The 27219-nt window shown below is 54.7% G+C and overlaps 11 protein-coding genes across 11 annotated transcripts; 6 read left to right on the forward strand and 5 right to left on the reverse strand.

Moving 5' to 3' along the window:
- Nucleotides 1-407: 407 nt before the first annotated feature.
- On the reverse strand, nt 408-1748 carry POSPLADRAFT_1030101 (hypothetical protein; the record flags this gene model as incomplete). Its single annotated transcript, XM_024476714.1, has 1 exon — nt 408-1748. The coding sequence occupies one exon, from the start codon at nt 1746-1748 to the stop codon at nt 408-410; it is 1341 nt and encodes a 446-aa protein (XP_024343642.1).
- Nucleotides 1749-2794: 1046 nt separating this feature from the next.
- Nucleotides 2795-3274, forward strand: POSPLADRAFT_1042156 (hypothetical protein; the record flags this gene model as incomplete). The annotated part of the gene is made up of 3 exons (XM_024478049.1): nt 2795-2812; nt 2895-3093; nt 3156-3274. The coding sequence occupies 3 exons, from the start codon at nt 2795-2797 to the stop codon at nt 3272-3274; spliced, it is 336 nt and encodes a 111-aa protein (XP_024343643.1).
- Nucleotides 3275-3377: 103 nt separating this feature from the next.
- On the reverse strand, nt 3378-4403 carry POSPLADRAFT_1129845 (hypothetical protein; the record flags this gene model as incomplete). Its single annotated transcript, XM_024483886.1, has 3 exons — nt 3378-4005; nt 4060-4259; nt 4317-4403. The coding sequence occupies 3 exons, from the start codon at nt 4401-4403 to the stop codon at nt 3378-3380; spliced, it is 915 nt and encodes a 304-aa protein (XP_024343644.1).
- A 1959-nt stretch (nt 4404-6362) lies between these two features.
- POSPLADRAFT_1042157 (hypothetical protein) lies at nt 6363-8984 on the forward strand (the record flags this gene model as incomplete). Its single annotated transcript, XM_024478050.1, has 8 exons — nt 6363-6955; nt 7033-7282; nt 7698-7719; nt 7874-8236; nt 8387-8454; nt 8581-8679; nt 8864-8906; nt 8974-8984. The coding sequence occupies 8 exons, from the start codon at nt 6363-6365 to the stop codon at nt 8982-8984; spliced, it is 1449 nt and encodes a 482-aa protein (XP_024343645.1).
- A 355-nt stretch (nt 8985-9339) lies between these two features.
- On the reverse strand, nt 9340-10046 carry POSPLADRAFT_1037752 (hypothetical protein; the record flags this gene model as incomplete). The annotated part of the gene is given in 4 exon segments (XM_024477256.1): nt 9340-9585; nt 9717-9727; nt 9785-9829; nt 9831-10046. Coding segments are annotated over 3 exon segments (246 nt in total), but the record flags the coding sequence as incomplete, so codon positions are not given.
- Nucleotides 10047-10315: 269 nt separating this feature from the next.
- POSPLADRAFT_1037753 (hypothetical protein) lies at nt 10316-11203 on the reverse strand. The gene is made up of 2 exons (XM_024477257.1): nt 11101-11203; nt 10316-11033 (listed from the first exon to the last, which is right to left on the reverse strand). The coding sequence occupies exons 1-2, from the start codon at nt 11171-11173 to the stop codon at nt 10408-10410; spliced, it is 699 nt and encodes a 232-aa protein (XP_024343647.1). The 5' UTR covers nt 11174-11203; the 3' UTR covers nt 10316-10407.
- Nucleotides 11204-12613: 1410 nt separating this feature from the next.
- POSPLADRAFT_1128831 (hypothetical protein) lies at nt 12614-14424 on the forward strand (the record flags this gene model as incomplete). Its single annotated transcript, XM_024483776.1, has 7 exons — nt 12614-12712; nt 12767-13044; nt 13101-13332; nt 13387-13493; nt 13552-13689; nt 13750-14167; nt 14221-14424. 7 exons carry the CDS (start codon nt 12614-12616, stop codon nt 14422-14424), a joined length of 1476 nt encoding a protein of 491 aa, XP_024343648.1.
- Nucleotides 14425-16176: 1752 nt separating this feature from the next.
- Nucleotides 16177-20497, forward strand: POSPLADRAFT_1068255 (hypothetical protein; the record flags this gene model as incomplete). The annotated part of the gene is made up of 13 exons (XM_024482287.1): nt 16177-16355; nt 16487-16785; nt 16904-17626; nt 17703-17894; nt 17956-18227; nt 18291-18429; nt 18495-18505; nt 18555-18725; nt 18790-18801; nt 18876-19787; nt 19840-19968; nt 20026-20203; nt 20255-20497. 13 exons carry the CDS (start codon nt 16177-16179, stop codon nt 20308-20310), a joined length of 3273 nt encoding a protein of 1090 aa, XP_024343649.1. The 3' UTR covers nt 20311-20497.
- A 355-nt stretch (nt 20498-20852) lies between these two features.
- On the reverse strand, nt 20853-23114 carry POSPLADRAFT_1037756 (hypothetical protein; the record flags this gene model as incomplete). Its single annotated transcript, XM_024477258.1, has 10 exons — nt 20853-21069; nt 21121-21139; nt 21204-21509; nt 21580-21794; nt 21848-21974; nt 22028-22137; nt 22192-22582; nt 22649-22802; nt 22852-23025; nt 23081-23114. Coding segments are annotated over 10 exons (1568 nt in total), but the record flags the coding sequence as incomplete, so codon positions are not given.
- Nucleotides 23115-23980: 866 nt separating this feature from the next.
- On the forward strand, nt 23981-24940 carry POSPLADRAFT_1037760 (hypothetical protein). The gene is made up of 6 exons (XM_024477259.1): nt 23981-24054; nt 24113-24137; nt 24198-24253; nt 24366-24515; nt 24572-24706; nt 24761-24940. Exons 1-6 carry the CDS (start codon nt 24040-24042, stop codon nt 24794-24796), a joined length of 417 nt encoding a protein of 138 aa, XP_024343651.1. The 5' UTR covers nt 23981-24039; the 3' UTR covers nt 24797-24940.
- Nucleotides 24941-25919: 979 nt separating this feature from the next.
- On the forward strand, nt 25920-27091 carry POSPLADRAFT_1042162 (hypothetical protein; the record flags this gene model as incomplete). The annotated part of the gene is made up of 3 exons (XM_024478051.1): nt 25920-26147; nt 26211-26845; nt 26908-27091. 3 exons carry the CDS (start codon nt 25920-25922, stop codon nt 27089-27091), a joined length of 1047 nt encoding a protein of 348 aa, XP_024343652.1.
- Nucleotides 27092-27219: the final 128 nt, after the last annotated feature.

Genomic DNA, 27219 nt, shown 5'->3' on the forward strand with positions numbered 1-27219 from the left:
ACAGTTAGGGTCAAATCGAATGCCGCTCCGCCCCAGCCGCTGTGTATCTCAATGACTGTTAATTGTTCCTTTGAGCATCGACGATTTCGCATATTCGCTTGTCAACAACTCATCGAGTGATTCCTATTCGTGGGGCTGTCGACGGGCATTGGTAGAGCATAGACGCCGGTGGGAGGAGGCCACTTATGACGTAATCGACAAGATGACCCAGAGGATACCACAAAATGAAATAGAACCAGCCGATGTGATCCCAGAACGGTGTCGATACAAACATAGGCTAACCTGAACAACGGAACACCAACCCCAGAACGAATACATGAGTGATCGAGATGAACATCAAAAAGGGAAGGTACATTACCACAATAGGAACGCGGTGCAAATCGAGCCTCATAGGCAAATCGGTACATTTATTGCTCGACGGCGATCCAGCTAGTTCCATTACCACACCATATACCAACCGCATGACTAGCGGTACCAATTGCGCTCGCAGAGGACCAAACGCAAAGTGGACGGTTCTGGTCCTCCGTCGAATCGAGTCCTAGGTTCCCATGTTCGTTCCATCCCCATCCCCATACCTCGGCCTGTGTTGCCTCTCCTGCGTTCCGGGTGAGCAAGCAGAGGATGTGCTCACTCCCGCACGCAATCTTCTTTAGTTGACAAGTGTGATCCGTGCACTGGAATTGAACACCGACAAGTGAGGACGCGTCTCGAAAGTCTCCACGCCCAAGTTGTCCCTTGTTATTGCTCCCAGTGGAAAGTATACGCCATCCTTCGATATCCTTCATCACAAGGTACGACCCATTCCACGTACATGCCACATCCGTGACGTTAGCCAGCGTCCGTAGATCTCGTAGTTGGCCCTTGCGATCGGACCCACAGCCTGAGAGTCGTCCAGAGGCATCAAGGAAGACAGAATGTTGGTTCCCGAGTGCGATGGACACAACGGCGGGGGCGTTCGGTGCAAGAGGTATCGGTCGCGGGGCGGTATAGAACGGCGATGCTTTGCCAGGCGTGCGTTCAAAGCCATCGAGTTGACCATGTCTGCCTGCACCCCAGCCTACAAGGAGGCTTTGCATAAACTCGTGGTCGTGCACGGTCTCCAGGTTTACCACCACATGGTGTGGACCAGCAGCAAGAGAGCGTACAGTGAACGAGCCCCCGTCGACTTCGGCTTCCCCAGCGTGTTGTGCGAACAAGCCGCGGAGATCGACAAGGTGTACAGGCCGCCCCATAACGCCTTTCCCCTTCGCGCCACCCACGCCGAGGTCCCCATAGTCATCCGCGCCCATAGAGATCAGTACGTCGCTGCACCCAGCACGGGACACCACAACATACGACGTCTCCCAGCCCGCCGCGACCAGCCGCGGCACATATGCATGCAGCGAGTCCGCACCAACAGTGCGATCTAGCTGTAAGTCTAGCTTCTGGAACACAGCCGTGGAGGTTTTGTCTGCGCTCGCGCCGACGTCGGTGAGGTACGACGGGCCCAGCTGCCCTCTGCGGCCGTCGCCGCATCCCCAGAGCTCCGAGACCGGCGTCGCGTCCGGCTCCACCTGGCGTTGTAGAAGAGCGAGTGTGTGGTTTGCGCCGCAGGCAATTTGTGAGATGGCTAGTGTACCCGGAGGAAGACTTCCGGCGGGGTAGCCGGCGAAGAGGCACGGTGTGAACGAGTGCGCGTCCTCCAAGGAGCCTGTGCCGAGCTGGCCCTGTGCGTTCGAGCCGGCAGCGAGGAGTCTCAACGAGGGCATCGTCAGACCGGTTGCGCTCTGGTCAAGGCTCTAACACACTTGTACGTTAGCAGCCAGACTGGTCGCGATTCAGATAGCGGCAGCCACTTTTATACGGGCACAAAGTTGCAAGCGGCAAGGCTCATGTATGTAGAGTCATCGGGAAACTTGCGATTGATGGAAGGAAGCGATCGACGTCAGTAATTTTTACCGACTAATTCTGATGTTATAAATAATAAATTCGATCGTAAATACAATTGTTTGCAAAATGAGTTTTATGGCGCGCAGAATGCAGTGTTCGCCTAGATCTGTGATGACCTTCCCATGCCACCCTCAGCCCGAGGCACTGAGGTCGATCGTCGTCCACGTCCGAAGTCCTCACAGGTTTACTGCCTCAAGATGGTCAACTGTCTTATGCTCTCGGGCACCTCTGGCCGAATGAATCGCAGCGATGTGAAGGATAAGATTGTGAGTTCAAATTGACAGTAAGCGGGGATCAAAGTTTGATTGGATGTCGCTGACTTGTGGCTGCGATGTGGCGGGTAATAGTATGAAATAACATGACGTTTGGAGGTCGGATAGACCCCCACCTCCTGAAAATGGTGAGGAGCTTACTAGCTATTAACGCATCGAAGACCTTCATTTGTCTACCTGATCAGTGATCCCTCAAGCTACTTTACGACGTTACTAGGGGAGTGGTTAGTTCATCGTCCGATGAGCTCGGCTTGTTGACGCTGCAGTCCTTTTGCAGAGCAATGGATCAAGAAGTCAGCGACTTCGATTCGTTTGCACACAGCCTTCATCTATCTTTGTGCTGTCTATCAGGGGATGCGATGAGGTCCGTTCCTATCCGTCGAGAAAGGGAGTTATTAAACGAGCGCGACGCTGCGCTGCATGACTCCGTCCTACGTGCTGTTGGCCACTTGTCCTCACCTTGAACTATATCGCCTATTGCACCAACGAACCGATTGACTACCTGTGGGTGCGTGCACAGGAGCGTTATGCCCATTGAACTCCTCTGGCCAGCTGTGTCTCATACAGATCTTGTCAGGAAAACCCCGTTTCAGATGACTTCGACCGTTGGTGTAAGTGTCTTAGAAGTCTAAGGAAGTTCCCAGTCGTCACTCTGACTGATAATGATAATGCGCGATATTGTTCAATCTACAGCTTCATGGCTCTGTGACGGCTTCGCCTCTCAATACGATGGATACCAGCTTGGCTTTGAAACCCCATGGCTCGACGGATGGTGAGTTTACAGATGTAGCGGAGCACAGCTTCGCCCCACTCCCACCATCACCACGCACCTCGCCGCCCGCCATGGGCTCAAGGTCACCCTTTGCCTTGGAATACCCAATGCAAGCGAGCGGTGTGTTCTTGTTCGTCCTGTACGAAGGCCGGTAGCGCTGAGATAGGATATGCAATGCTCAGGGCCTGTGGGCGAACGCGAGCAACCAGACTCTCCGGATAACGAGAGCTCTACGTCGCAGTCTTTCTTCCATCGCATGTCTTGGCTCGTGACGATGCTGTGTCTTACGTCGTGCGCTTAAAGTCAGTCCGCAGAGCTGTAGATGCAGAGATCGCATTGGCTCGAGATATGTACTTCGTCCTGTAATAATTCACATATAGGCTTCTATCCTGACCTAGCCTAACTCACCCACGGGGAAAGAACTGCAGCCTTTCCGGCTCTACGTCCGTCGACCTCCAGATAGGCTCAAACGCTCGCACATTCTCCTCCAGGCTGGCGATCTTTTGTAATAATCTTTCTCCGCAGTCAGGGCCTAGCGGCACGCGCAACCACTCGCGTTTCCCGCCCTGTCCCTCCACGAGGTGCTGCGCCATGCCCGTGCCATGCACGACCTCGTACACTCGCTGCGCCAGCTTGACGACGTCGCCGATCTGCCGCTGCGCAACGTGCGCTCGTGGGATCCGCTCAATCGAGCCCCAGCCCTGCGACTCGTCCGTGTACACCTTCGACTTCTTGTCGTCCGTCAGCTGCGCAGACGCCTGGAAAAACTGCGTAGAGAAGTATCCCGGGGAGATGATGAGCACGCGGATGTTGTACGGCGCGACTTCCTGGCTCAGGGCCTCGGAGAAGGACTCGAGCGCAGCCTTCGACGCGTTGTACGCGCTCCAGGACGCGAAGCCGACGAGCGCAGCAATAGAGGTGACATTGAGGATGTGCCCCGACTTTTGGGCGCGGAACGACGGCAACAGCGCCTGCGTTAGAGCAAGTGCGCCGAAGACGTTCGTTTGGAATTGTGCGCGGAGCTCGTCCAGGCTGTGGAGACGATCAGTCCTTATCTTGATGTGGCACACAGAGAGATAGACCGACTTTAGTTCTTCTATTGGTGCAATCACACCATACCCAGCGTTGTTGACGAGCACGTCTATGCGGCCATAAATCTTCAGGGCGTCCTCGCCGGCTTTGCGGATCTCCGCATCGGAGCCATTGAGGTTGAGCAGTAACGGTTTTGCCCCTGCGGTTTTGAGACTTTCAGAAAACTTTGACAGGGAGCGTACTGTCGCAATGACCTATCAAGATACGGGTCAGCCAGATTCAGTGCGCTCATGAAAATGGCCACGGCTTACATTGTCACCCTGAGACAAAACGTACTCAGAAAGAGCAAGGCCAATGCCAGAGCTGCCTCCAGTGATGAGCCAGACTTTTCCAGTCATAATGTGAGGATTACGGCGTTCACTATCGAGCCAGTGCTGCCAGTGGATACCTCTACTCTTTGCTTATATACGGCTGATGAAGTGCGTATCGTTCTAGAATCTGCGCATGACGTCTACATTACGCCCTATCGTCTGCGATCTCAGTCCTTGTTTCGGGGTGTCTTTGTAACCGTCCTTCCCAGCGCCGTCGATGACTAGTAGGACGGGTCGAGGTGCGGTTCCGCGATCCTATGGGGCGCATCGTGATAACAGCTTAAACATTTCCCATGCATCAAAGAATATTAGACCCACCACGACTCCGAGTAAATCTAGGCAATAAGTCTACATCATAAAGCACTCTGTCCGACGTACTGCCTTTAGCTATGGTTTGGCGCCATACACCAATCTGTCTCGCAGGATACACGACTGACATATGTAGATTTGAAATGGAATGTATACATGTACACGGCGCATAATGGAAATAATCTGAGCATTACTCACGACCCGGTGGATCAATTAACCATATCGGCTGTGCCGAGATCGAGCCGCCTGCCTTCTGAGTCCTGAGTCCTGAGACACTGGGCTGCCGGTGAGCGAGAAGTCCGGATGACGTGGACCGTTCCTTCTCCAAGTCATCTTGGTCAGATTTGGAAGTGGTGGGAATGCGCTCGGCGCGCTCAGAGGGGCTCACCTTATGTGCTATGTCCGTATCACTGTGGGGGTGTGGATAACATAGCTCAAGGATTGGCATGGACATTGCACATCGCCGGCCCATGCCCAGTCTCTGCAGACGTGCCACACGACTCGTCATATGGGTTATGATTATATGTCTAACACCACGCGTATAATATGCACTTGCGCATTGGACCACTTACCGCATAGTACGGTGGATGTATCAGTCTTGGTGCTCTAATAATCTCTGCCAGATCCCCTCCCCCTCCCATCCAAAACCAACCAACAACATCTTCAAGTGGGGGTCCCTTGGGCTTGTTGAGTGAGTGTCTTGCGCCACAGGCGACTGGCGGGATGGCCAGGTCGCCTGGAGGATGATTTTCGGCGGGAGGCAGTCAACTTAGAATAGAAAAAAACAAGCGCGCTCGCTCCAGAGAGTCCTTGCGGAGGATGCTCAAGTCGGTAGAGAGGGAAGACTCCACAAGGTCATCTCAGAGAGAGTGAGTGCATCGTTCAGCCAAAATGAGCGCTGAACAGACTGGGCGCTATTCTATACTTGGGTGCGGTCTTCGCACCCAATCAGAGATCGAGAACCATACCAATTGCACCCATGATGCATCAAAGCCAAAGGAGACGACGTTCAACTGCTCTGTCCTCTGCTCAAGAAATTCTACATCAGAGCGACTGCAGGTTACATACCCGTCCCGTAACGAGATGTCTTCGCGACCAAGTTGAACATAGCCGTCGAGAACAAGACAGCACATAGCCTACACTTCGCCCAAGGAGATGACCGCATCAATGCGACAGATACCAACGTAGCGCGGCATCTGCAGCAACGTCATAATCAATCGGTACGAGCCTGCTTCGCATTCTCCATCGATGTCCAAGTACGGATGCGGCAGCATGCCTAGCACAGATTTTGCTCCGCCTGTTTGATTCGTGGCATGCGCATACGAAAGCGCATTCTTAGACGTTACATTATTCTTACTCAGACATTCGAGTGGCGGTGCCTCCCGGGCTCAGTGGCGGATCGCCCACGCGGCAACCGCCATTGAGCCACCCTTGCTATTGCCTTGCTACATCGCACAATGAACACTTCTCACGGGTGGCGTCCTCAGCCACAAGAATGTGTGTCCGCATGTCGCGGGGTATATAATGTTAGCCATTGACCATCCCTTCCCCAGCTCTATCCCGATATCCACCACTGCCTCTGGCGCATATCATTCGCGCTTCAACACGACTATATCCTTCCCTCTCTTCGTCACATACCACCAAAGCACTACACAAAGGCGACGCCACCCTCTACCAATGTCCACGCAAGTCGTCTGCCCCACGTCCTCATCGGTCCGCCACATCAAACCCATCAACGTGACACGCTCACGCTCGTCGGTCATCCTGCATGAGGATAAATGGATTCAGAGTGACCGCGACTACCTCCCTGCTGTCTCGCGCGATGAGCAAGCTGCGGCCATCGCGCTTCTGTCATTCTCCAAAGCACCTGTCCCTCCCATAGTAGCCCACCACGCCGTCCGGCAGGCGCAGGACGCCACATCAAATCTTGCTGATGCCAGCCCCGAGTCCACGGCGTCGGCGGATTCACCGGGGTCTACAGGATCACAGGTATTGCAGTCAAATAAAGGCAAGGCAAGGGCCACGCGGTCTCCGTCCTCAACGAGTAGTGGCTTGAGCAGAAAGGCCAGCCACCGAGGGCCAGGCAAGGAGGCGCGTGAGAAGCGGGATGCCATTCGCGAGCAGTGGAAGGCTCGTGCGAAGGCAATCGAGACGCCACGCGGTACGCAGGCAAACGACTTCCATCTATTCGTGATGAGCTGGGTGCGAAATGAGGTGACGCCATACCCAGACGATGCATGGGCAGCCCTTGTGGCCATCGCCATAGACAGGTACGTCTGTGTTGATCTTGGGCTGAGTATCATGAATCTGGCGGGCTCGCTCATGGGAGTTTGTCTGGGTGCGTCAGGTCGTTCGTGCAAGTCAAGCACTGGTTCAGCAACCAGCGGCAGGTGGCTGCGCGGAAGGGCACGAGTCGACTAGAGGATGTAGAGACGGTGACTGTCGATGGTCGCTCCTTCCGCTTGTGGCGAAAAGCTGTTGAGAGTAGTGGTCCGTGGAGCGATGAGCACTTCGAGGCTGCTCTGCAGAAGGTGGTCCGTGGGCAGCAGGCGAAGTACGAAGCACAGCTTGCCGCGATCGAGTGGCAGACTACGAAAGTCACTCATGAGTGACCCACTGGGTTGTATGCATGCATATATCTGAATTTTCTGTTAGGACTTTTAGAGTAGCATATAGTAGATAATGTCTTGACGTAACATTGCAAGGATATCTATGTCGTTTACATTGCAATGCGGATGTTCATCTGGATGCGTGAATCCCCATGTGATGGAGTCCAGTGCAAGCGGACAAAAGACGACCGCCATGGGTTCCTCTAAGACAACGGGCGACGAACTCAGCTTACCAGTGTATGATGTTTTGTAAATAGCGTGTCTTGACTTCAAGGAAATAAGACATGGGATGCAGGAGCGCTACATCATGCTTTGTAGTGACAGTCTGGTACATACTGTCGACTGGAGTCCTGCATTCACACAGTCGGTGTATGCTACACTAAGAAACTCTATCCCACTGTAGCTATATGTCCAGGACAAGGTCCGTAAGAATCCAAGGTGCAAGACAGTTGCGTACACCACCTCCCACGAGCCCAAACTATCACTCCCAGAGAGCCAGTACAGCAACCAAAGCAAAACCGCTCAAGGCGGTCCCAAGACCAGCGCGGAGAGCAACCTCGCCACTGGCGGGCGCTGTAGTGTTTGCCGGCGTGAGTGACGGCGAGGTGGGGCTACTCGAAGTCAATACGGACGTCCTTGATGATGATGATGAGGAGGAGGAGGAGGAAGTGGACAAGTCTGATGAGGTAGATGATGACAAGGACGAAGAAACGAGCGACGTCGAGGGCGTGGATGTCGATGAGGATGAAGTGGTCGAGGACAAGAGAGTAGACGAGGACGACGGGGAAGGAAAGGATGATGCGTTTGATGTGGACGAAGATGAGAGCGTAGACAAGGTACGAGACAAGGTAGATGTGGCGGACAAAGACGTCGCCGTGCTAATGGCGTCCCCCGCCTTCGCGATCGATTGGAACGCTTGGAAGGTGTTGTTTCCGGTGGTCGGTGCGTTCACGGCAAACACCATACCCTGCTGGCAATGCCTGTATTCGCGCAAGCCGTCAGAATATGTAGCAAGCCTCGAGTGCACGAGACGGAAGACATACCCGGGATGCCTGCAGTAAAACCAGAGTGGCGCGCTTGTCTCGTTGATAGCAAAGCTGAACGACACCGGATCGCTCGGTGTTCCTGGCTTGAAGCCGGAGTCAACACCATCTGGGGCTGTGAGCACATCACAGGGAGTATCGAAAGTCGACTGAGTGATCGTATGGTTACCATCGACGCTGGAAGCAGAGCACAGGATCAGCCTCGAATTGACAGGCCGAGAAATTGAGCCGCACTCACAATAGGAAGTCAAGGATGTCGCCGATGGATGCGTCGAGGCTGCGTTGAAAACCTCAGCGAAGATTCCTGAGAACATTGGCGGGACTCACTGGTCTGGACTGAAAGTCAATGTACCGTTTTGACCTACCATGATATTGTGTGTAGTGCTAAGCACAGCACCGACTGAAAGAAGTGCAACAAGGACAGTCGAGAAATACATGATTGGATTAGAAAAGAGTGTCGAGTTCCCTGCAGAGTCATCAGCATAGTAGACGCTCCACAGACAATGTACTGAACGCGCTCGTGCAGACTCACAATGAGGCAAGCAACAAGGTGGATAAATACGGCGGAGGTGCGTCGGCGTACCGTTTGCAGCTTCGCGGCCTTCTTATAGATATCTTATAGCTGCACCTACACAGCTTCAGAGTGATTGTCAGATATCTCTATATATATCGCACTAATCATGGGTTGTGGCAGTAATAGACTGCTAGAACTCGACCTTGAATCATGTATCGAGATCAGATGAGTCTGTGACATAGCAACGCTGTTCATCGAGAAAATGCAGGAACTGACGAACAGATTTAAAATTGCTGCATTCCAGCGGGGATGGTATCCTACCTGTCAATGCAGTCAACACACCAAATTGCTGGTATGAGATTGATAGAATCTACGTCGAGGCGTACAGTTACATAACAGGTTAGAATCGTGGCAGGCCACTGACAACGGAGCAACTCGATGAATAGAAGTCAATCTATCTGTCAATGCAAAACATCACAGTCCACAGGCGACTTCTCGACAAGATGTAATGCACAGTAGACAACACCGAAGTCTCATGTGCTTGTCACTGATTCCATCCGCCCAGTGGTCTCTGTCCCCATCGCATCAGCAACTCATTGCTCTGATCAATATGAACATTCAGCCACTCACCGCAATTTACCTTCAGCAGGTGACAGTCCAGGCATGCCGATACGACGCGCCCGCCCTTGTTCGGCCGCCGCACGTACTCCCAGCACCGTCGACCGCCCTTCAAGCACCGGTTGCAGGGTACCGCCTAAGTGCATCGCCCCCCGCCCCCACCGAGCGAAAATATTACCATCAAAATCTCATATCCGTACTCACCCTCGCCGGGCCTGTCGACTTCCACACGAAATTAACCTTGCCCCAGTCCTCCTCGTTCAATATATCTTCCGCCACTGCCAGGGCATCCTCCCATATCTGCTCTTTCTCCAGGTCCTTCCCACAAGCTTGACAGACGGTCCGTAAACAACGCATGAGTCGGTCCAATCAATGTGCTCTTACCGCCATATCCTCCCGATGCTCCTTCGGCGTGTGATACATCGCGTCCAGTAAGTCGCCGGCCCCGCGCGCCAAGGTCGAAAACACTGCTGTCAGCTCGTCTTCACGCGACATTGTCGCTCACAACACCGTAGAAAGTGTTTTCTGTGCAAGTTCCGCCACGCTTAAGTACATCAGCGAGCTCCTTCGCGTGCACCATCAACCGACTTGGTTGATATTGGCGGCTGCGCTCGCCAGTTCCGAATGAGGCAATCGGGCACGAATACACAGAGATTCCCCCGGGAACAGGGCCCAAGCTCGCGCTTAGAGAGACGATGCCGTAAGCGAGACATGAGTATTCTAAGGAGCTTATGATGAGCTTGTTCATGCGTGCCAGCACCAGTAGACGAGACGTTCAGCGGGGGAATCAGTTGAAGGAGCAGACGGCGAGTGCCGTTCCTGGGCGCCTCTTCTTCTGATCCCTTAGGCGACTCAACTTGCAATGTTTTCGACTGACGCAAACTACAACTAAACGTACAAATTTTACACGTCAATATTACTACCGGGCTGACGAAGGCTTACGGAACCAAAATCTCTTCCGACCACTCTTCCCCGTTCCTCGTGAATTTCGTTCGGCGATGAGGATTGGTGCCGACTTGCACCCAATCCACCTCAACGGGCTCAATGAGTGTCAGGGCAAAGTTCTTCAAGGCCGTCTCTCTGTTCTGCTTCTCTTCTTCACTCTGCTCCTCCCCCGCTGGCGCTAATGTCTGAGGCCACGTCTTGCCCTCGTCATATGAGCCTATCACGCTCGCAGGCTGTGGCTTGCACCACGTCGCCTTCATAGGTCCAGGTATCCGCTCGAAGGTCTCCTGCCGTTTCGTCTCCCAATCGAATCCCTGTCTGGTCAACTTGTCGATTGCGAGCGTGCCCTCCCCCTTCGGCACCACGTCTACGTCCACGTTTGGCGAGGCGACAACCTGCAGTGGGCCTGCGATGCGGAACTGCTCCCTCGAGCCAGACAACCACCAGCAGATTTCCACATACGGCTGCGAGCGCATCTGTCCAACCTTGGGCGTGCGGATATCGGTCATGCCCAGCAGGATCGGCAAGTTGGGGCTGTCCTCGGGTTCGAGGAAGTCGACGTAGCCGACTGTGCGCGCGTGAGGTAAGCCTTTGCTGTCCACTGTCGCGAGTTGATAGACTGTGCGAGACGGAGATAGAAAGTTAGCTGAGAGTACCGGCGGCCGGGTGAAGTTGAAGCAGCTCACGTCGTTGACTCTTGTTCTCGGGCAGGGCCAGCGCAAGGCTCAGGGCATTGAGCCAGTTGGGAGCGGCCACCATGCTTGATATTAGACTTGTCGAGCGGTTCGTAGATGGAACTTTATGGAACAAGGCTCTGAAGCCTGAAAGCCTTTTGTACAGCGTGCTGTGGGCGAGACGTAGAAACCAGATTGTTCTAGATGTCCTCCAGAGAGGACTGAGACCACAGGCAATGTCAACGATAACGCGTGAGTGGCACAGCGCCTGCAGACCCAGAGGGAACTGGAGCTCAGGCTGGATTGCGAGCTGATTGTGGGAGCCCGCTGTGATCGCAGCTTCATAATCCCGCACGTCCTTAGGGCTGATATTGTCTCGTATCCTTTCCGATTGAATCCCGCACCCCACCCACCACCGCTGATTGCACGTTGGTAAGGTGTAGGAAAACGAGTAGTACGAGACAAGGCTGCTCAATTCCTGTCGCCCGCTCATTCGTTTGCGGAGTCCACCTTTTTTGGTAGGTGGTTTCAACCCCGACTGATCCCGCAGCCACCGGCGATCAACGTGGCTTAACCAATGTTATGCCTTTGCGCGCGACTTGTTTAGCTCTTATTCTGTTAGGGAACACACATACTCGGAGAAATAATCTTTTTGTAGTCATCCTGCAGTCAACTCACATACTGCAAGCTCAATACTAGGTATCTGTCATTCGTGGGTAGTCTCATCTGTGTGTCTGAGATTATTCCTTAAACCACAGAATCTCGTATAAGGCTGCCGCATTGGCCGTAAAGGTTTTGTGAGTAGTGGCTGTGGAATCAGTCGGATCGGGGTTGGAACTACCTACCAAAAAGGTGGGCGCTCCGCGAACGAACCAGCGACAAGAATTGAGCGGCCCTTTTGATGATGCTTTGATCGCTCCAGTGCATCCACCTTCTGGTCCGCGACGGGCGCCGCGCCGATACACTGCAGTATCGTGCCGGCCACAAGAATTAAAGTTGTACTCCTGCTGGAACCCGAGCTGTCCGTGTTGCAGTGACGATCTCTGACAGGAATTGATCTCCTTGCATATGATGGGCAGCCAGCCGCACAGGGCAGACTCTATGGATGCTTTAAGGTCATGGTCACTCTTTATCTTTTGGGCTGAAACATCGAATACAACAACTGGATGCTCAAACGCACCCGGCGAGTTCGAATATGTTTTAAGTGTTGCGTATGACTTGGGCTGAGGGCGATCAATCTGATTCGCGTACGATCTTGATTTTTTTAGCGAGGCGCTGTTCTCAAAAGCAGTGCTAACATTACTCGCATGATGAGTAACAGGGCGGTGGGCTTAGCTTCCATTGCAGATAGCGCCTCATCGGCTAGCTGACGCTGAAATATCATCTCAGTATATAAGATTGCAATGCAGGTGTGCTCTAAAACACGTTCTGACTTTCCCCTTTCTTACGATTCTTGTTGGGGCATACTGTAGGCATCGCTGTCCATCTCTTTTCCGATTTCGATAATATTCCATTCACGCGTAATATGGCGACTTACTACGCCCCCCGACAAGTGAGCTGCCCCAGCGAGAGCCTCATCCGGCAGGCTGGTACACCGCAGGCAAAGAATCAGACCTTGCATCCGGTATGTACCGGCATGTTACAAACACCATATACACGATTAACATTGTATATGTAGAACGAGCAAAAGTATGTTCGGGCTCGCAAGCAGATTGCCAAGCAGAGCATGCAGAGCTGGCTGGGTTCCAACATGACCAAGGTGTACAGCGGCGACTTCTCCAAGCTCTCGGTGGATGACGCGCCAAATATCGCCATCTCTGTGTCTGGTGGTAACTTCCGCGCAGCGCTTTTCGGTGCGGCATCGTTGGAGGCGTTCGATGCTCGGGTGCGTAGCAGCGTAGATGCAGGCCTCGGCGGGCTTCTCCAGTCTTCTGCGTACATCACAGCGTTGTCAGGGTATGTGCTATATTGATTATCACAAACAGGACCGAGTTGTAACTCATTGCATGCAGAGGGTCGTATTTATCCACAAGTCTTATGTTTAACGAGTTCCCCATGCTCTCCGACCTTGTCTTTGGCAATGATACATTGGGCATCCCTGGTTGGCAGCTGGATGTGAACCTCTTCCAGCCAGGGCCATCCGGTGAATATACTACCACGTTCTTCACGCACCTTTACGACGACCTGGGTGCAAAGCAATCCCAGGGGTTTCCGGTGACGTTCTGTGACTTCTGGGGACGCGCAGTGAGTAGTTGCGATGTTCTGACGACAAGTCATCGTTGAGCATTGGGACTACAGCTCTCTTATCACTTCCTTCCGGGGACGAACGGAACCGAATCGTTTGCATCCAACACGACTGCAGGAAACCATGCAGCGAGTTTGTCCTATTCCTCTGCAACACAGCTGTACGTCCTTGCCATTGTTTGTCGCACTAGATAAGTGAATAACAAAACTACGTCTCAGGCAAACATGGAAAGACCAGACCATGCCGTTTCCCATCGTGCTCATAGACGTCAATTCGCCTCAAGCACAGGGTAATGCGTTTGGCGATACAGGCGTCCTGCCACTCACCAGCGTTGTATACGAGCTGACGCCATTCGAGTGAGTACATTGTTGTGCTGTCGTGATACCTATGAATTGACGAAACTCAATTGTGTGTAGATTTGGATCTTACGATCCTCAGCTCGCCGCATTCGTCGAGCTACCTTACCTTGGCTCGACGTTCCATGGCGGCGCGCCGTCGTCTTGCGTGAACAGCTTCGACAACGCGGGGCTCATGATCGGCACGTCGTCGTGCGACTTCCACCAGTATAACGTCACGGACAATGTCTACTGGAAGGCCGAGTTCGAGCCCTTGATCGCGAACCTGACGAAGGTGTTCGGTCAGCACCAGCCTGGGCAAGAAATGGACGTGACGAGCGTTGCGAACCCGTTCTATGGGATGCACGCGGGCACGTACCAGGATGCACAGGAGACGAACCTTAGCCTGCTGGACGGCTCGCTGGATGTGGAGAATGACCCCGTGCTGCCATTGCTGGTCAAGGCAAGAAGACTGGACGTCGTGATTGTCCTAGACTCGGTGTGTCTTCATGTCTCGCTTTGGTGGATCGTGATGTGAATATTGTATGCCAGTCTGGAGAAACCAACGATACGAAGCCTTCTGGACTATCGCTGCTCGCGACAAAAGAAAAGGCTGTTGACCTTCCCTCTGGAACAATCAACTTCCCTACGCCATTCCCTAACTCGACGGACGAGTTTATCTCCAAGGGGCTGAACGTACGCCCAGTATTCTTCGGTTGCGACGGGCCGACCAACCAGGAAGAGGCGTTCCCGTAAGTCCTTACGTTGCAGCACACCTGGCTTCGCTCATGCGGCCCACAGGCTCTTCGTATATATCCCGAACGACGACCCCACTGGCGTCACGAACATCAGCACGGCGACGCTGGTGCTCCCCGTTGCGAACCAGACGGACATCTTCGCGCACGGCCAGATCCTCGCGTCGCGTGGGTACGTAGACAATGTCAACCTGCTTGACCACGACGACGAGTGGGGCCTGTGCGTCGCGTGCGCGACGGTGGAGCGGGCCCGCGCAAGGACGGGCGCGAAGCGGACACAGGTGTGCGACGGGTGCTTCGAGCGGTACTGCTACACGGGGCAGAACATGACCGGAAGCGGCACCGCATCCGTGTCGTTGGCCTCAACCTCGGCAACGTCTAAGTCTGTGCATGACAGCGGTGCGCTCATGGAGGGCGCGGTAGCTAGCTCGCCGTCACCATCGGTGGGTTCTTCTCAGGCGGACGCGGATGCGTTGCTGCGGAACGAGTACATAATCATGGGTGGATTGGGCGCTGTGCTTGTGCTCCTGATCGCGATTTTCGCGGTGCTGGCTCACGGGAGAAGGAAAGCGAAGGCGGGATATAGCGTTGTTGGCACTGGAGAAGGGAAATTCTGAGACTTATGCGGTGCTACACTAGTCTCGCTTCTTTTGTGTTGCCCCATATCTCGTAAAGCTTCTGCATTTCTTCGGGCACCTCGGCTTTGAAATGTTGATAGACTACTGTCGCTGTCGCACACATCTCCGGTAAGATGGCGATCACGTTCCGTGAATGTGGTACCCGGCGATGATGTAACTTGAAAACACTGACTACTGCTTTGCGCACAGCGCATACGCGTGACGGCACATGATCAAATTAGCTAGATTCGCCCTCTCATACTTACCGTGCTGCGGCTGCGCCGACGTCGTGGACGTAGATCGTGTCGTGACTATCCACGGTAGCAATTACTGTAATAAGCGATAATTGGCGCTAATTGGCGAGCAATGCATCGGGGGAACGATACGGACATGTGCATTGAGATCCGAGACGTCATGATCTTGAGATATATTAGATGTTAGGCAATACGGCCAAAATATCACCTGCAGCCTGCTCTGGTTGGCATGCACGAATATAGGTGGGGCTCCGAGTCTCCAAATTAGACTCATCAGTACTTAGATGAGCATGGGATAAATGGGAATTTACAGGCCTACTTTACCAGATGGCGACGATGAACGCCCATCTCAGACCGACTACTTAGCAGCCGTCGCATACCTATCGTACAATGATGTGCATTACCGGGCAGTCGGGGGAGAGCGTACTGGAACGGAAAGAAGAAAGAATGTTTTGATCCGCTGAAGGTTCGCCCCTGAGGCCTGAGGGTCTGGAACGTATCCAAAAAAGAACAGATAGGGACAATCTCTGATTGGGAACCGGGCGGCCGCTCAGCGCTCAGCTGCGACCGCCGGCCTGGAAGGAAGTAACATCCACCGTAAGTCGAGCAATACGATTTCCAGCAGGTGAGCATGGGGAAGGGGGAGCGGCGGATGGAGAGGCCCACCTGCTACGGCATTAATTAATCTGAGTGCTGACTAAGCTGCCGTCATGAGGCGAGGGAAGCATCTTTGTGGGAGCCACCGAGCGTCTAGAGCATCCTTGAGGCTTGTCCTGTGCTTCCTCTGTCCACTCCTTGATGGACTTTCCGCAACGTCGGCTCGTCCCTCACTGGGCCCCCGAGGTACTGTAGCCTTGTCATGGACAGTCTCTTTCCTCACCAATGCTCATCCGACTCACAGCTCGTAGCCTTGTCCTACTGCATCTCCTGGCTCGGCGCATACACAAGCACCCAGATCTTCATTCATGCCAAGTACACGCGGAACTCGTGGACCAAGGTGCTTTGGATCCTTCTCGCAAGCCTCGTCTATGGATTCTGCGCAATATGGTGTATGCACTTCGGTATGTCTTCGTCAGCCTTGGTCGAAGTCGGCATGGTCTCCTGTAGTGATGAACGGTCAATCAATGTGCCGGTCGCGGTCCTAGTGACCGATGACTTGCGGTTGAGCTCGCAAAAGCTTCATCGTCACAAGGGTAAACCCGGTCAATAATGACTTGTGGGTCGCCCTTCCTTGTCTGACGGTGGTTGAAATACCCGACATCGTCCGTGCTTGGTCATGGAGACTCCATGTCAGTGAGATCAGTTGGCGGTCAAAGCTAGTGATAGGTGGTCCTCTGCCTCAACCTCTTTGCGGTGGTCTCATGCAGACATGGAGTGTCGGAGTACGAGACTATTGGATACAGCACCGCACCGTGGCCGTCTGCTCCTTGTCCTGCTCTACTAACTCTGTCTGTACGAGCTACCTGAGCTTCGGGCGCTGTCATATTCAGAGTACGTCGATAAGTGTCCCGACTGCCAGACCGTTTGCTGGCAGATCTTTCAAACATGTGCTGTTTCTCCATCTCTATACCCTATATGCATTACTATCTGGACTCACAATTTCATACAGTGGGCATGCTAGCATGTCGCCTCGACATACGCGTAAGATTTAATATCCCTCTCACAATTCTCTCCGCAGTCGTCGCGGTCGCGTTCACCTTCGCTGCCTTTTGGACGGCATACCTTTCCGAGACCATCGAAAACCCGCACGTCACGCTTCTTGTCTCGCAAGCATACAAAGCTGTCCGCGCATGCATATACTCGCGTTGTCCGGAGCGCGACCCCGAGGCTGCCTACGAAGCACTACAGCAGGACGGTGAGGGCCACCACGACGACCCGTGTCCCCGAACATCCCAAGATTGGACAGAGGAGGAATGGGATGTCGGGGAGAACATGGAGCCCGGGCCATGCCAGCGGTCGCAAACGCCGCTGCGACGGTTGTCTTGCGATGAGCACGATACGTCAAGCACAACCTCGAGCTCCTCAACCAGGTCAGATTCGTCAGAGCACATGCGGCAGCATGTCGCATCGGGCTCGGGGAGTACATTCTCGGGCACGACGCTCGCATCTACGGCGAGCTTATCGGGCACCAGCCACCCGTCGTGGGACGAGAGCCTGCACGCGGGGCTGAGCAGGGAGACGCGCCTGCGCCTCACAGCGCAAGCACAGGAGCGGCCACCGCCAATGTTCGATTGGAGATACTGGGCGAAGACCCATTGGAAGACGGTAACGAGGCTGCTTGCACTGCGGGCGGCGGTGTGGGGGATGGCGCTGGTGCTTATGCACTATTGCGGTGCGTCGTGTTCTTCATGCCCGTATTCCAGTGCACTCACGATGCGTGATGTCTGTGCATATATACGCGTACACAGGGATGTGGGCGATGCACATTCCGGGAGGGCATATCTCGTGGAACCCTGGCATCGTCGTACTATCGTACGGGGTGGCGTTTGCGATGTGTCTTGTCGCGTGCATCTTCATGGAGCACATGGATATGCATTTTGGACGGCAAGTCGCGTTTAGTACTATTGCTGCGTTTGGGTGCTGTTCTATGCATTACACTGGTGCGTTCTAGCCCTCTTTCAATTCTGAGGTCACTCTCAAGTAATCTATGAATGCACCTAGGCATGGCCGCAGCAACATTCTACACTTCCAGTCCACCGGGGCCGCCAGAGGCGGGATACCCGCAGTATTTGCATAGCACAATTATCGGCATCGCGGTATGTGTGTGCGTCGTCTCGAACGTCGTGCTCGCGCAGAATGCTATTACCGCGCGCAATCGCATGGCGGAAATGATCTTGACAAAGCGGCGTCTGTGGCGAATCATGGCTGAGAAGGAGGCAGCAGAGCGGGCGAACGAGGTGAAGCAGCAATTCATCAGTGTTGCAAGCCATGAGGTGAGTGGATAGGCGGTAGTATGAGCTCGTTTATGATATTGTGCTGATCTTGGTGTTGTACAGATACGGACGCCGATGCACACTGTGAACGGGTATTGTGAACTTCTGGCGCGCACGCCGCTGACTGAAGAGCAAACGGTCTATATCGCAAGTATACAGCAAGCATGCCATGCCATCAACGTGATTGCTGGGAATGTTCTCGGTACGTGTTGGCGAACACCTCCTAGCATTCATGATGCTCAACCTCGTCCTCGCTGGACTATGCAGATTTTAGCAAGGTCTGTTCGGCTCGTTTCCATCAGATGGTATGACTCATTATTCTCGTAGCTTGATCGCAACAACGTAGAACAGTCTGCGCGGCCGGTGCTCGTGCAACTGCGAAAAGTGCTGGAAGACCTCGCGCGCATACAATCGAATGTACCGGGCGTGGACATCATCATTTCAGTTGCGAGCGACGTCCCGGTGACAGTTTACCTCGATGAGACGTATACTTTCCGGGTAAGTTGCACCCAATGATCAATGGCTGGTTAGAGTTTGTACTGACGCGATCCAACTTTGATAGGTTCTCATGAATGTGCGTATACACACAGTGTGTGCAGAAGCGCCGGCAGCTGACAATGAGTTTGATAGTTACTCTCCAATGCACAGAAATTCTGCGATAAAGGCTACATATGCGTCACAGTGTCTATGAATGGACCTGGACAGCTTGTGTTCCAGGTTAGAGACACAGGATGCGGCATCCCTGCCCGCTTTCGCAGCGCAATCTTCGAGCCCTTCCGGCAAGCAGATACCTCGCTCATTCGTTCTCGAGAAGGCACCGGCCTCGGACTGAGCATCATCAAACACCTCGTTCAGCGCATGATGGGCTCGGTGGAGGTTGAGTCGACTGAAGGCTTGGGCAGCACGTTTACCGTCAAGCTACCTGTCGCTCCCCCCTCGTGCACGAACACTCCATGTTCCGACGATATCCCCCTTCTGGACCTCTCGGAGATTCCCTCGACCCCGACACCCAAGCGAATTTGCGTCGTGTATTCCGATCCGCGCACAGAAGCACTACTCGTCGAGTTGTGGGCGCAACACGGGCATATCACATCCCGTGGCATTGCAGCGAAGTCTGTCGCAGAGTTGGTTCATACTGCTGATGCAGTATGGACTGACGTCGGGAGCGTCGCAGTGTCGCCCCTGCTGCGTGCGCTCCTGAGTTCCAAGACTCCCCGTCCGTTCCCTGTGTACATCGCGTACAACGAACAGAGCGATTTGGCCGCGCTCGAGCCAGAATGGAGTGGAGCGCGGAATGCTGTGCTGGTGAAACGGCCAGTGGTCCTCCATGCGCTGCGTGACCTGCTTGAGTCGCCCGAATCACACATGGGTGTGCATGTACTGAAAGAGCAGTCGAAGGTCCGCTTTGCGATTCCCGCACAGTATGCGGAGACATTGTCACCAAACGAGACAGTTCTCCCAAGGCCAGCTAAATCATACGTGGGACCTGTCGAGGAGATCGAGATGACAGTGGAGCCGAGGAACAGAAGGGAGACGGTGCTGCTGGTTGAGGACAATCCGGTAAGTTCTGAACGCGATCTGCATAGTGATTGACGCTGACGGCCTCATTCAGGTGAATCAGCGTTTAGGATGCCGGCTTCTTGAAAAACTGGGGTATGCTGTTGTCACGGCCAACCATGGTCAAGAAGCCCTAGACGCTATCTCGAGGTCGACTTTCTATTGTTGTTTAATGGACTGCCAGGTGACTATGCTAGGTATCTGCATCGTGGCCATGTTCTCACTGGGCTTCTAAATGCAGATGCCAGTCCTTGACGGCTTTGCGACTACTCGCAAAGTCCGCGAGTTGGAGAGCGAGGGCACGCTACAGGGCCACCTGCCTATCGTTGCCCTGACTGCCAATGTCACGACCGACTGCGAAAGCCTCTGTCGACAAGCTGGCATGGATCATTTCTTGCCCAAACCTCTTGTGCTTGCGGGTATGTGCTCCAGTTGCATCTACTGTTTCACTGGCCAACGCAATTACTCAGATCTTGAGGAGACACTCAAATCGTACGGAGGACCTCCACCACACTGTAGCACCTGACATCTTTGACAATTTTTCTCACTACTTGAGCCGTTGAATATCGCTTTCCAGTTGCCACGCTGTTTTTGCTTTGCTTATCTATAACATACCACATTTCTAGGATTGATTTGTAGCGATAGTTTGTAGGATAAATGCCCATACTTCCAGGCAATATCATGCCCAGGTTCCTAGAACCAGCCTTCACTCTAGCGTACTCGTGCGTACATACCAAAGGCCGACTTAATGTTTATACGGAAAAGAAACCACTGCGTTATCTCAATATGTGGGACAGAATAGCCGACTGAGAGGAGTACGCTATAGGACAGCTGGTATGGCGGGAATCACTGAGCGCAACCAACTGTGAAGTTGGCGTCTAGTATGTAGAAGCGAGTACGTTTATATAGTGCAATATGCGATGCTTCCTGGTACAAATCACAAATCGCGCGATGATCGAATGCATCCATACTTGAAGTTAACTGCAACCCCGGCTGACAATGCGTACACTGCAGTTGACTTATTATATACATCCTCGTTCCAGTTGCGTGCAACTTACGATGCCGGTTCGGCGCCAACGTCGTCGATATAGATTGTTTCTCTGAAGTCTATTGGCAACCGTCATTCTAGAGTCCATGTAACGCTGTTAGAACTACATATCTATTTGCTACGACCTTCTTCCTCTCAGGGTGATACATCAACGTTGGAATTACAGCGTCTTTCTTTACTTCTTGTCAGCAGTGTCTTCTCAGTTGCCCTTCGCAAGCAAGGTGCGCCCAGACATCTCTGTTGCAAACCATCAGTATGACACAATCACCACAGTCGAAGAATACTTGCCTTCGGGTTGGGGCAGACCCTGCAATACATCAATTCCAGTCAGTCTTTTGCCACTGCCACCCAGCGATAAAGCTTGCACGCACCAAAATGTCCAGCACCGTCGGCGCGACGTCGCACAGTGCGCCCTCCTCCTCGTCGCCGTCCTTCTTGTCCTCCGCGAACGCGAGCTTCTTGGGGTCGCCCGACATGATGAACGGTACGGGGTTCGTCGTGTGCGCGGTGTGCGGCGCGCCCGTCTGGGGGTTGACCATCTGCTCCGCGTTCCCGTGGTCCGCGGTGATGAGCAGGACGTAGCCCGCCTCCTGGCACGCCTTGTACACCGTCCCGACCGCTGCGTCAGTATGCGTGATCGCCTCGACGGCAGCGTCGTACACGCCCGTGTGGCCGACCTGCGCGTATGCATTTCTAGTCAATCTCTACGCGTGGGGGGGGGGGGGGGGTGTCACAGGTGGCACTGACCATGTCCGGCGGCGCGAAGTTGCACATGACGAACTCGTGCTCGCCCTTCTTGACGATCTCCGCGACCTTGTCCGCGACGCCCTGGACGCTCATCTTCGGCTCCTTGTCGTACGTCGCGACCTTGGGCGACGGGATCATGTGCCGCTCCTCCGCAGCGAACTGCTTCTCGACGCCGCCGTTGAAGAAGAACGTGACGTGTGCGTACTTCTCGGTCTCTGTGTGGCTGTCAGCACGGAGCATTGGCTAGGGTTGAAGACGCGGTGCGCACCAGCGACGTGCGCCTGCTTTACGCCCTGCTTCGCGAGCCACTCGGCCAGGACGTTGGTCATTGCCTGAGGGGGGAAGGCGACCGGGAAGGGGAACTCGGCGTTGTATCGCGACATTGTGCTGATGTGCTGCCATCGCGGTCAGCGGTTAGAACACTGCGGAGCGGCACAGCGACACGTACAAGGTTCTTCGGGACGTCCACCTCCATCGGCTTGTCGGGCAGACCGAAGACGGACGCGATCTCGCGCATACGGTCAGAGCGGTAGTTGAAGAAGAACAACGTGTCGTTATCTGCAGGGCGGATACATAAGTTGGTTCTCGGCATCTACGCACGCCTCGACGCACCCTTGACGCGGCCCTCATCGCCGTTGACGATGAGCGGTTTGAGGAACTCGTCCGTCAGGTCCTTCTTGTAGCTCTCCTCGATTACCTGCACGATGTCCGCGGCCTCCTCACCCTCACCCTTGACGAGCCCGTCGACGGCAATCTTGACGCGCTCCCAGCGCTTGTCGCGGTCCATCGCATAGTAGCGGCCGACGACGGTCGCGAGTTGGCCGTACTTCTCCTTCTCGATGAAGGTGAGCAGGTCCTTCGCATACCCCGCGGCGGAACGCGGCGCAGTGTCACGCCCATCACCGAAGAAGTGGATGTACACGTGCGGCACGCCCTGCTCCTTAGCCGTCTCGAGCAGCGCATAGAGGTGTCTGATGTGCGAGTGCACACCGCCGTCGGAGACCTGCAGGAAGGGTATATATGTTCAGTGAGGAATGAGGAGTTGGGCGCTGATTGGTGCGGTACGCACCAGACCGAGGAGGTGCAGGCGGCCGTTTCCCTCCTTCGCCCGCTTGCAGCTCTCGAGGATGACCTCGTTCTTGTGGAACTGGCGCTTCTTGATCGAGACGTCGATCTTGACGATGTCCTGCCAGACGATGCGCCCCGCGCCGATGTTCAGGTGCCTGCGGAGAATCAGCGCGCGGCGGGGGGCGGGGACGGCAGCAGACGTACCCGACTTCCGAGTTGCCCATCAGCCCGTCGCTCAGGCCGACCGAGATCCCGTGCGCGTGGAGGGTGCGGACGCTGTGCTCCTTCGCGATCGTGTCCATGTTCGTCGTGGTGCCGGCGGATATCGCATCCCCCTTCATGTTGGGCTCGGGCGCGATGCCCCAGCCATCGTGGACGCTGTGTGCGTGAGCGTGGTGAGTGCCATTCTGCGCCCGGGACGAACGCGCCGTACATGAGGCAGACTTTGTTCTTGACGGCGACCATGGCGGGCGTATGTGCGGGGCTGGGGGACCGGGCGGTCTTTTATGGGTCGCAGATGGTGAGAACGCTCTCGACGTTGATTTGAGGGGGCACTCGTCCCCCACCCGTCCCTTTGCGCCGCAGATCTTATCGATTTCGCCGCATTCGACCGCAACGGCCGCCCAAGCCTCTTCTCGGTCGCTCCCGGCATCGTTTCAGGCATCCAGCTGCGTCTGGGGACGCCCCAGGTAAGTCAATGCAATGCAGAATATGCTTTGGGTCCCGATAGTGTTCGGCGAAAGGTACAATGAAGGGCTCGTGATCAATCGTACAAAGTCTAGAGAACGAACTCCGTATTGTGATTAGTATAAGTCTTAGGATCAGAAAGTCCATAGGCTCTTCACTGGATGCACAGGAACTTGGAATTTAGGAACAACATAGGATGATGACGCAGCGGTAACGATTGCGTCGCTATACTTCTTGCGTGCAATCGTAATCGAGTAGACGCCCATGTAGTTCGCACGCGTCAATGCACCTCCGATGTGCGCAGTCGACTATCTAGCAGGGATTGCTTCATCGTTGCTGCCTTCTACTGGGCCTCAACTGTTGGTATGCGTAGAGCTAGACAAAACGAGAACGTCTCAAGCACAATGGGGTGTAACTGAGCGTTCAACATCGTAAACATCGAATTTTGATGAGAACCAGCCCAATCCTCCGCGGGAGAGTCGCGTCAAAGCGACAAGGTTCGTGGCCTGTGCTGGACGGAAGTTTGACCGTGGGAAATGGAGAAGCGGACCTCCAACAACGGGTGCTCTCTCAGCGAAAGGCCCCACTGCCTTCCCCCGCTCTTCGTCGTCAACCACCACCGCCCACCAGGCCGCCGCAATCGACGCCGCCCTTATCCCGCCCCTCGCACATCACTTTTCTTGTCCAACACCTCTCTGAATAGCAATGGCTCGTACCAAAGTTTGTCTTATCTCCTATCCGCTCAGAACCGCTGCTCATCGTCGTTGCCATCGTTCAGCAAACCGCTCGCAAGTCCACTGGTGGTGGGTACCCCTATGTGTGACGACGCTTACTGCGTAGATTCTGAAGGACATCTTCCGCAGGTAAGGCACCCCGTAAGCAGCTCGCCACCAAGGCAGCTAGGAAGACCGCAACGGTTGTACGTCCTCGTCACCCCTCTCCTGTGGTCGTGCGCTGATGTGGGCTATGGGCATGGTGTTTCCTCCGTGGAACCTTGACTTGTTTGTTGTGCTTTGTTTACTCTTCCGCAGGCCGCGACCGGCGGTGTCAAGAAGCCCCACAGGTTCCGGCCCGGCACGGTTGCCCTCCGTGAGATCCGGCGCTACCAGAAGTCCACGGAGCTCCTCATTAGGAAGCTGCCCTTCCAGCGTCTGGTCCGTGAAATCGCGCAGGACTTCAAGGTATGGCTGGTGTCTCGTCCGCCGTCGTGCTATGTTTGCTCACTGGCTTTGAACAGACCGACCTGCGCTTCCAGTCCTCTGCTGTGATGGCCCTCCAGGAGGCCGCTGAGGCGTACCTTGTCTCCCTCTTCGAGGACACCAATTTGGCTGCTATCCACGCCAAGCGTGTCACCATCCAGCCCAAGGATCTGGTATGTGTTGATCCTGTTCTCATTTCATACACATCGACTGAATATTTCTTGTAGGCGTTGGCCCGTCGTCTCCGTGGCGAGAGGTCTTAAAGCTGTATCACTAGAGCAATGTCTCTTCCATCCCTCTCCTACCTTCTGCTAGGTGTTCCGCCGTCCTGTCTTGTACTGTACAACTAGCTTCTGGTTATGCCATGAATCTGTAAGCCCGATAATCCTATGATAGTTGCTCTCGTAGAGTATGTGCGAACACTTGTGAAGGTGGCGTGTGATATGATGGCATCTGAGATTGGCACGTGGAGGCGTATAAAGTCTTCGCCGTGGGCTTGTTCCTCTGCAACGCACCTCACGTCAAATTACAGACCTTCGCTGTTATCTACGCCGGTCTGTGCCAAAGCAGGGCGGACACCAACTGGATGTCTAAGTGCTCGACTTCGTCACGTCGCCTCCTGGCCTTGGGTGCAGGAGGGGCAGAGCCGGGGATTCTCACACTTTATGTACTATGATACTTTTGCTGCTCTCCGATGTTTTCTTGAGCTCAGACAATACGAGTGCCTGTCTCTTTCTGCTATAGAAGCTGTCCTGCAAGGAAGATGACGCGTGCGTTCTGGTTGGCCATCCGTGCAGTCCGAACTCAAGCAGCTTGCGGCTAACCCTCTCATCACATCTTTTGCTGCCAGCAGAACCCTAGGAACTTGAAATAGTCCCCTCCGATGTCGAAAGCAGCGGTGAGCGCACTCTGCTCGTCTTGCAAAACGCACGTGGTGTTGGTTGGACATCGACGATTCGGAAGTCGACTCGACGTCATGCCGATTCGCAAGAGGTTCTATACCGGCTCGAACCTGGCAAGAATATGTCACAACGCTCGCTTGTTTTCTGGAGCCACCGCACAGACAATTTCAGGTCTGGGTCTCTAGAGGCGCTGTAGTTGCTCGGTGTACGCTCAAGACCAATTCAACCTTTCCTCGGCCTTCTTCAGAACATTGTCGACGGTTTGCGCTTGCCTGAACTCGGACTGGAAACAATGGATCCGAACATAAGCACCCCGCTAAACCCGCCCAACGCTGCATTTCGTTCTCGCGCAGGTCTTCCGCGTTCATTCGCGTCCTTCACCAAGAATGACGGCCCCGACACGCCTCTCAGCACTACCTCGGATTCGAAGGAGTTCCCTACCTCTCTCAGTACGCACTACTTGCCCTCAAAGTTCTCGAATACTATGCTCTCTGGGGGCCCGAAGAGGCGCAAGGTCTGGAAGACCGCGGAAGCCGCCCTGCCCAAGCGCGGCGGAGGGCGGGAAGCGTTCAGGCGCGATGAGGCCCGCATGCCCGGCGAAGGAGACGACGACTACGACTGCATGACCTTCGACGCCCGCGAAGGCGGGAGCACAAGGCCCCAGGCTCGCTGGAACAGATTCAAATGGGCGTTGTTCGTGTCCAACCTGGTGGTAGGTGTCGTCCGGTATTGGCCCTGGAGTGTTCATCCTGCAGCGCTCAGCCGCCGCGCGCAGTTCACAGTGTATTCCATCGCGGGGCTGGTCGTCTGCCTCACGCTGTGGTTCAACGTCTGGGGCAAGGCGGACATCGTGCGCGTCGGGAACCAGCCCGAGCTCGTCGTCTCCACGCTCGCGGCCGCGCTCGGCGTGCTCACCGCGCTCGTCGGGTGGTCTGGCATCTTGCTCAACAACCGCGCATTCCTCTCGCTGTACTGCGTGCTCACGTGGGCGTGCTTCGCGCTGCTCGTCGCGCCGGGCTACATCACGTACAAGCGGCGCGCGTTCAACCTCGAGGGCAAGCTCAACCAGCAGTGGAGCGAGGCGCTCGGGCTCGCGGGCCGCCTGCGCGTGCAGAACGTGCTGCACTGCTGCGGGTACTTCTCGCCGTTCGTCGAGGCGACCGTGAGCCAGACGTGCTACGCGCGCAGCGTGCTGCCGGGGTGCAAGGCGCCGTACCTCAGGTTCGAGCGCGCGATCCTGGGGTGGTGGTACACGGCCGTATTTGCGCTCGTGCCCGCGCAGATCGCGGTCATGGCCGTCGGCCTGCTGTGCGCGAACCACGTCACGTACCGCTTCGGCAAGGGCATGATGCCCCGCGCGTACCGACTCGACATGAACAGCCTTGCGATCATCATGGACAATTACGCAAGGTCGGTTCTAGTTGGTTTAGCAGCGAGTCTCCGTTTAAGCCCTGGTTGACCCCTCGCTCTAGTCAATTGGCGGAACAGTATGGCGTGGATGTCGCCGCTGAGGTCATGGCGCGCTCTCGTTCGAACCTCCAACTGGATGCAATGCCCACGATGCCCTACTCTCGGAGCTCAACTGTTTCTTTGTCCACCCCAACCCGCTACAATGTGTTCTCCAGCAAGACTACTCAGAGCGCAGTGGCATCTTGATGGACAAGCTTGGTTTGTATTTATCTTTTTAGCCTCACGCAATCGTTCATGTGTCTATTTGGAATTCTTGTATTTATACTGCGTGAACTATGACGGTCGAGGACACAGGGACCTCGTTCTTCAGCGAA

Source organism: Postia placenta (assembly GCF_002117355.1).
Source record: "Postia placenta MAD-698-R-SB12 unplaced genomic scaffold POSPLAscaffold_1, whole genome shotgun sequence".
In the NCBI taxonomy this organism is placed as follows: domain Eukaryota; kingdom Fungi; phylum Basidiomycota; class Agaricomycetes; order Polyporales; family Adustoporiaceae; genus Rhodonia; species Rhodonia placenta.

What these genes read in the sequence shown, in the direction of transcription:
- POSPLADRAFT_1037753 (XM_024477257.1), bottom strand. Translation starts at nt 11,173, where the DNA reads ATGGTGGCCGCTCCCAACTGGCTCAATGCCCTGAGCCTTGCGCTGGCC. An exon ending in CGAGAACAAGAGTCAACGAC is followed by an intron (nt 11,034 to 11,100) that starts GTGAGCTGCTTC and finishes CGTCTCGCACAG; the next exon opens with TCTATCAACTCGCGACAGTG.
- POSPLADRAFT_1037760 (XM_024477259.1), top strand. An exon ending in AAATCGCGCAGGACTTCAAG is followed by an intron (nt 24,516 to 24,571) that starts GTATGGCTGGTG and finishes GGCTTTGAACAG; the next exon opens with ACCGACCTGCGCTTCCAGTC. An exon ending in CCATCCAGCCCAAGGATCTG is followed by an intron (nt 24,707 to 24,760) that starts GTATGTGTTGAT and finishes TATTTCTTGTAG; the next exon opens with GCGTTGGCCCGTCGTCTCCG.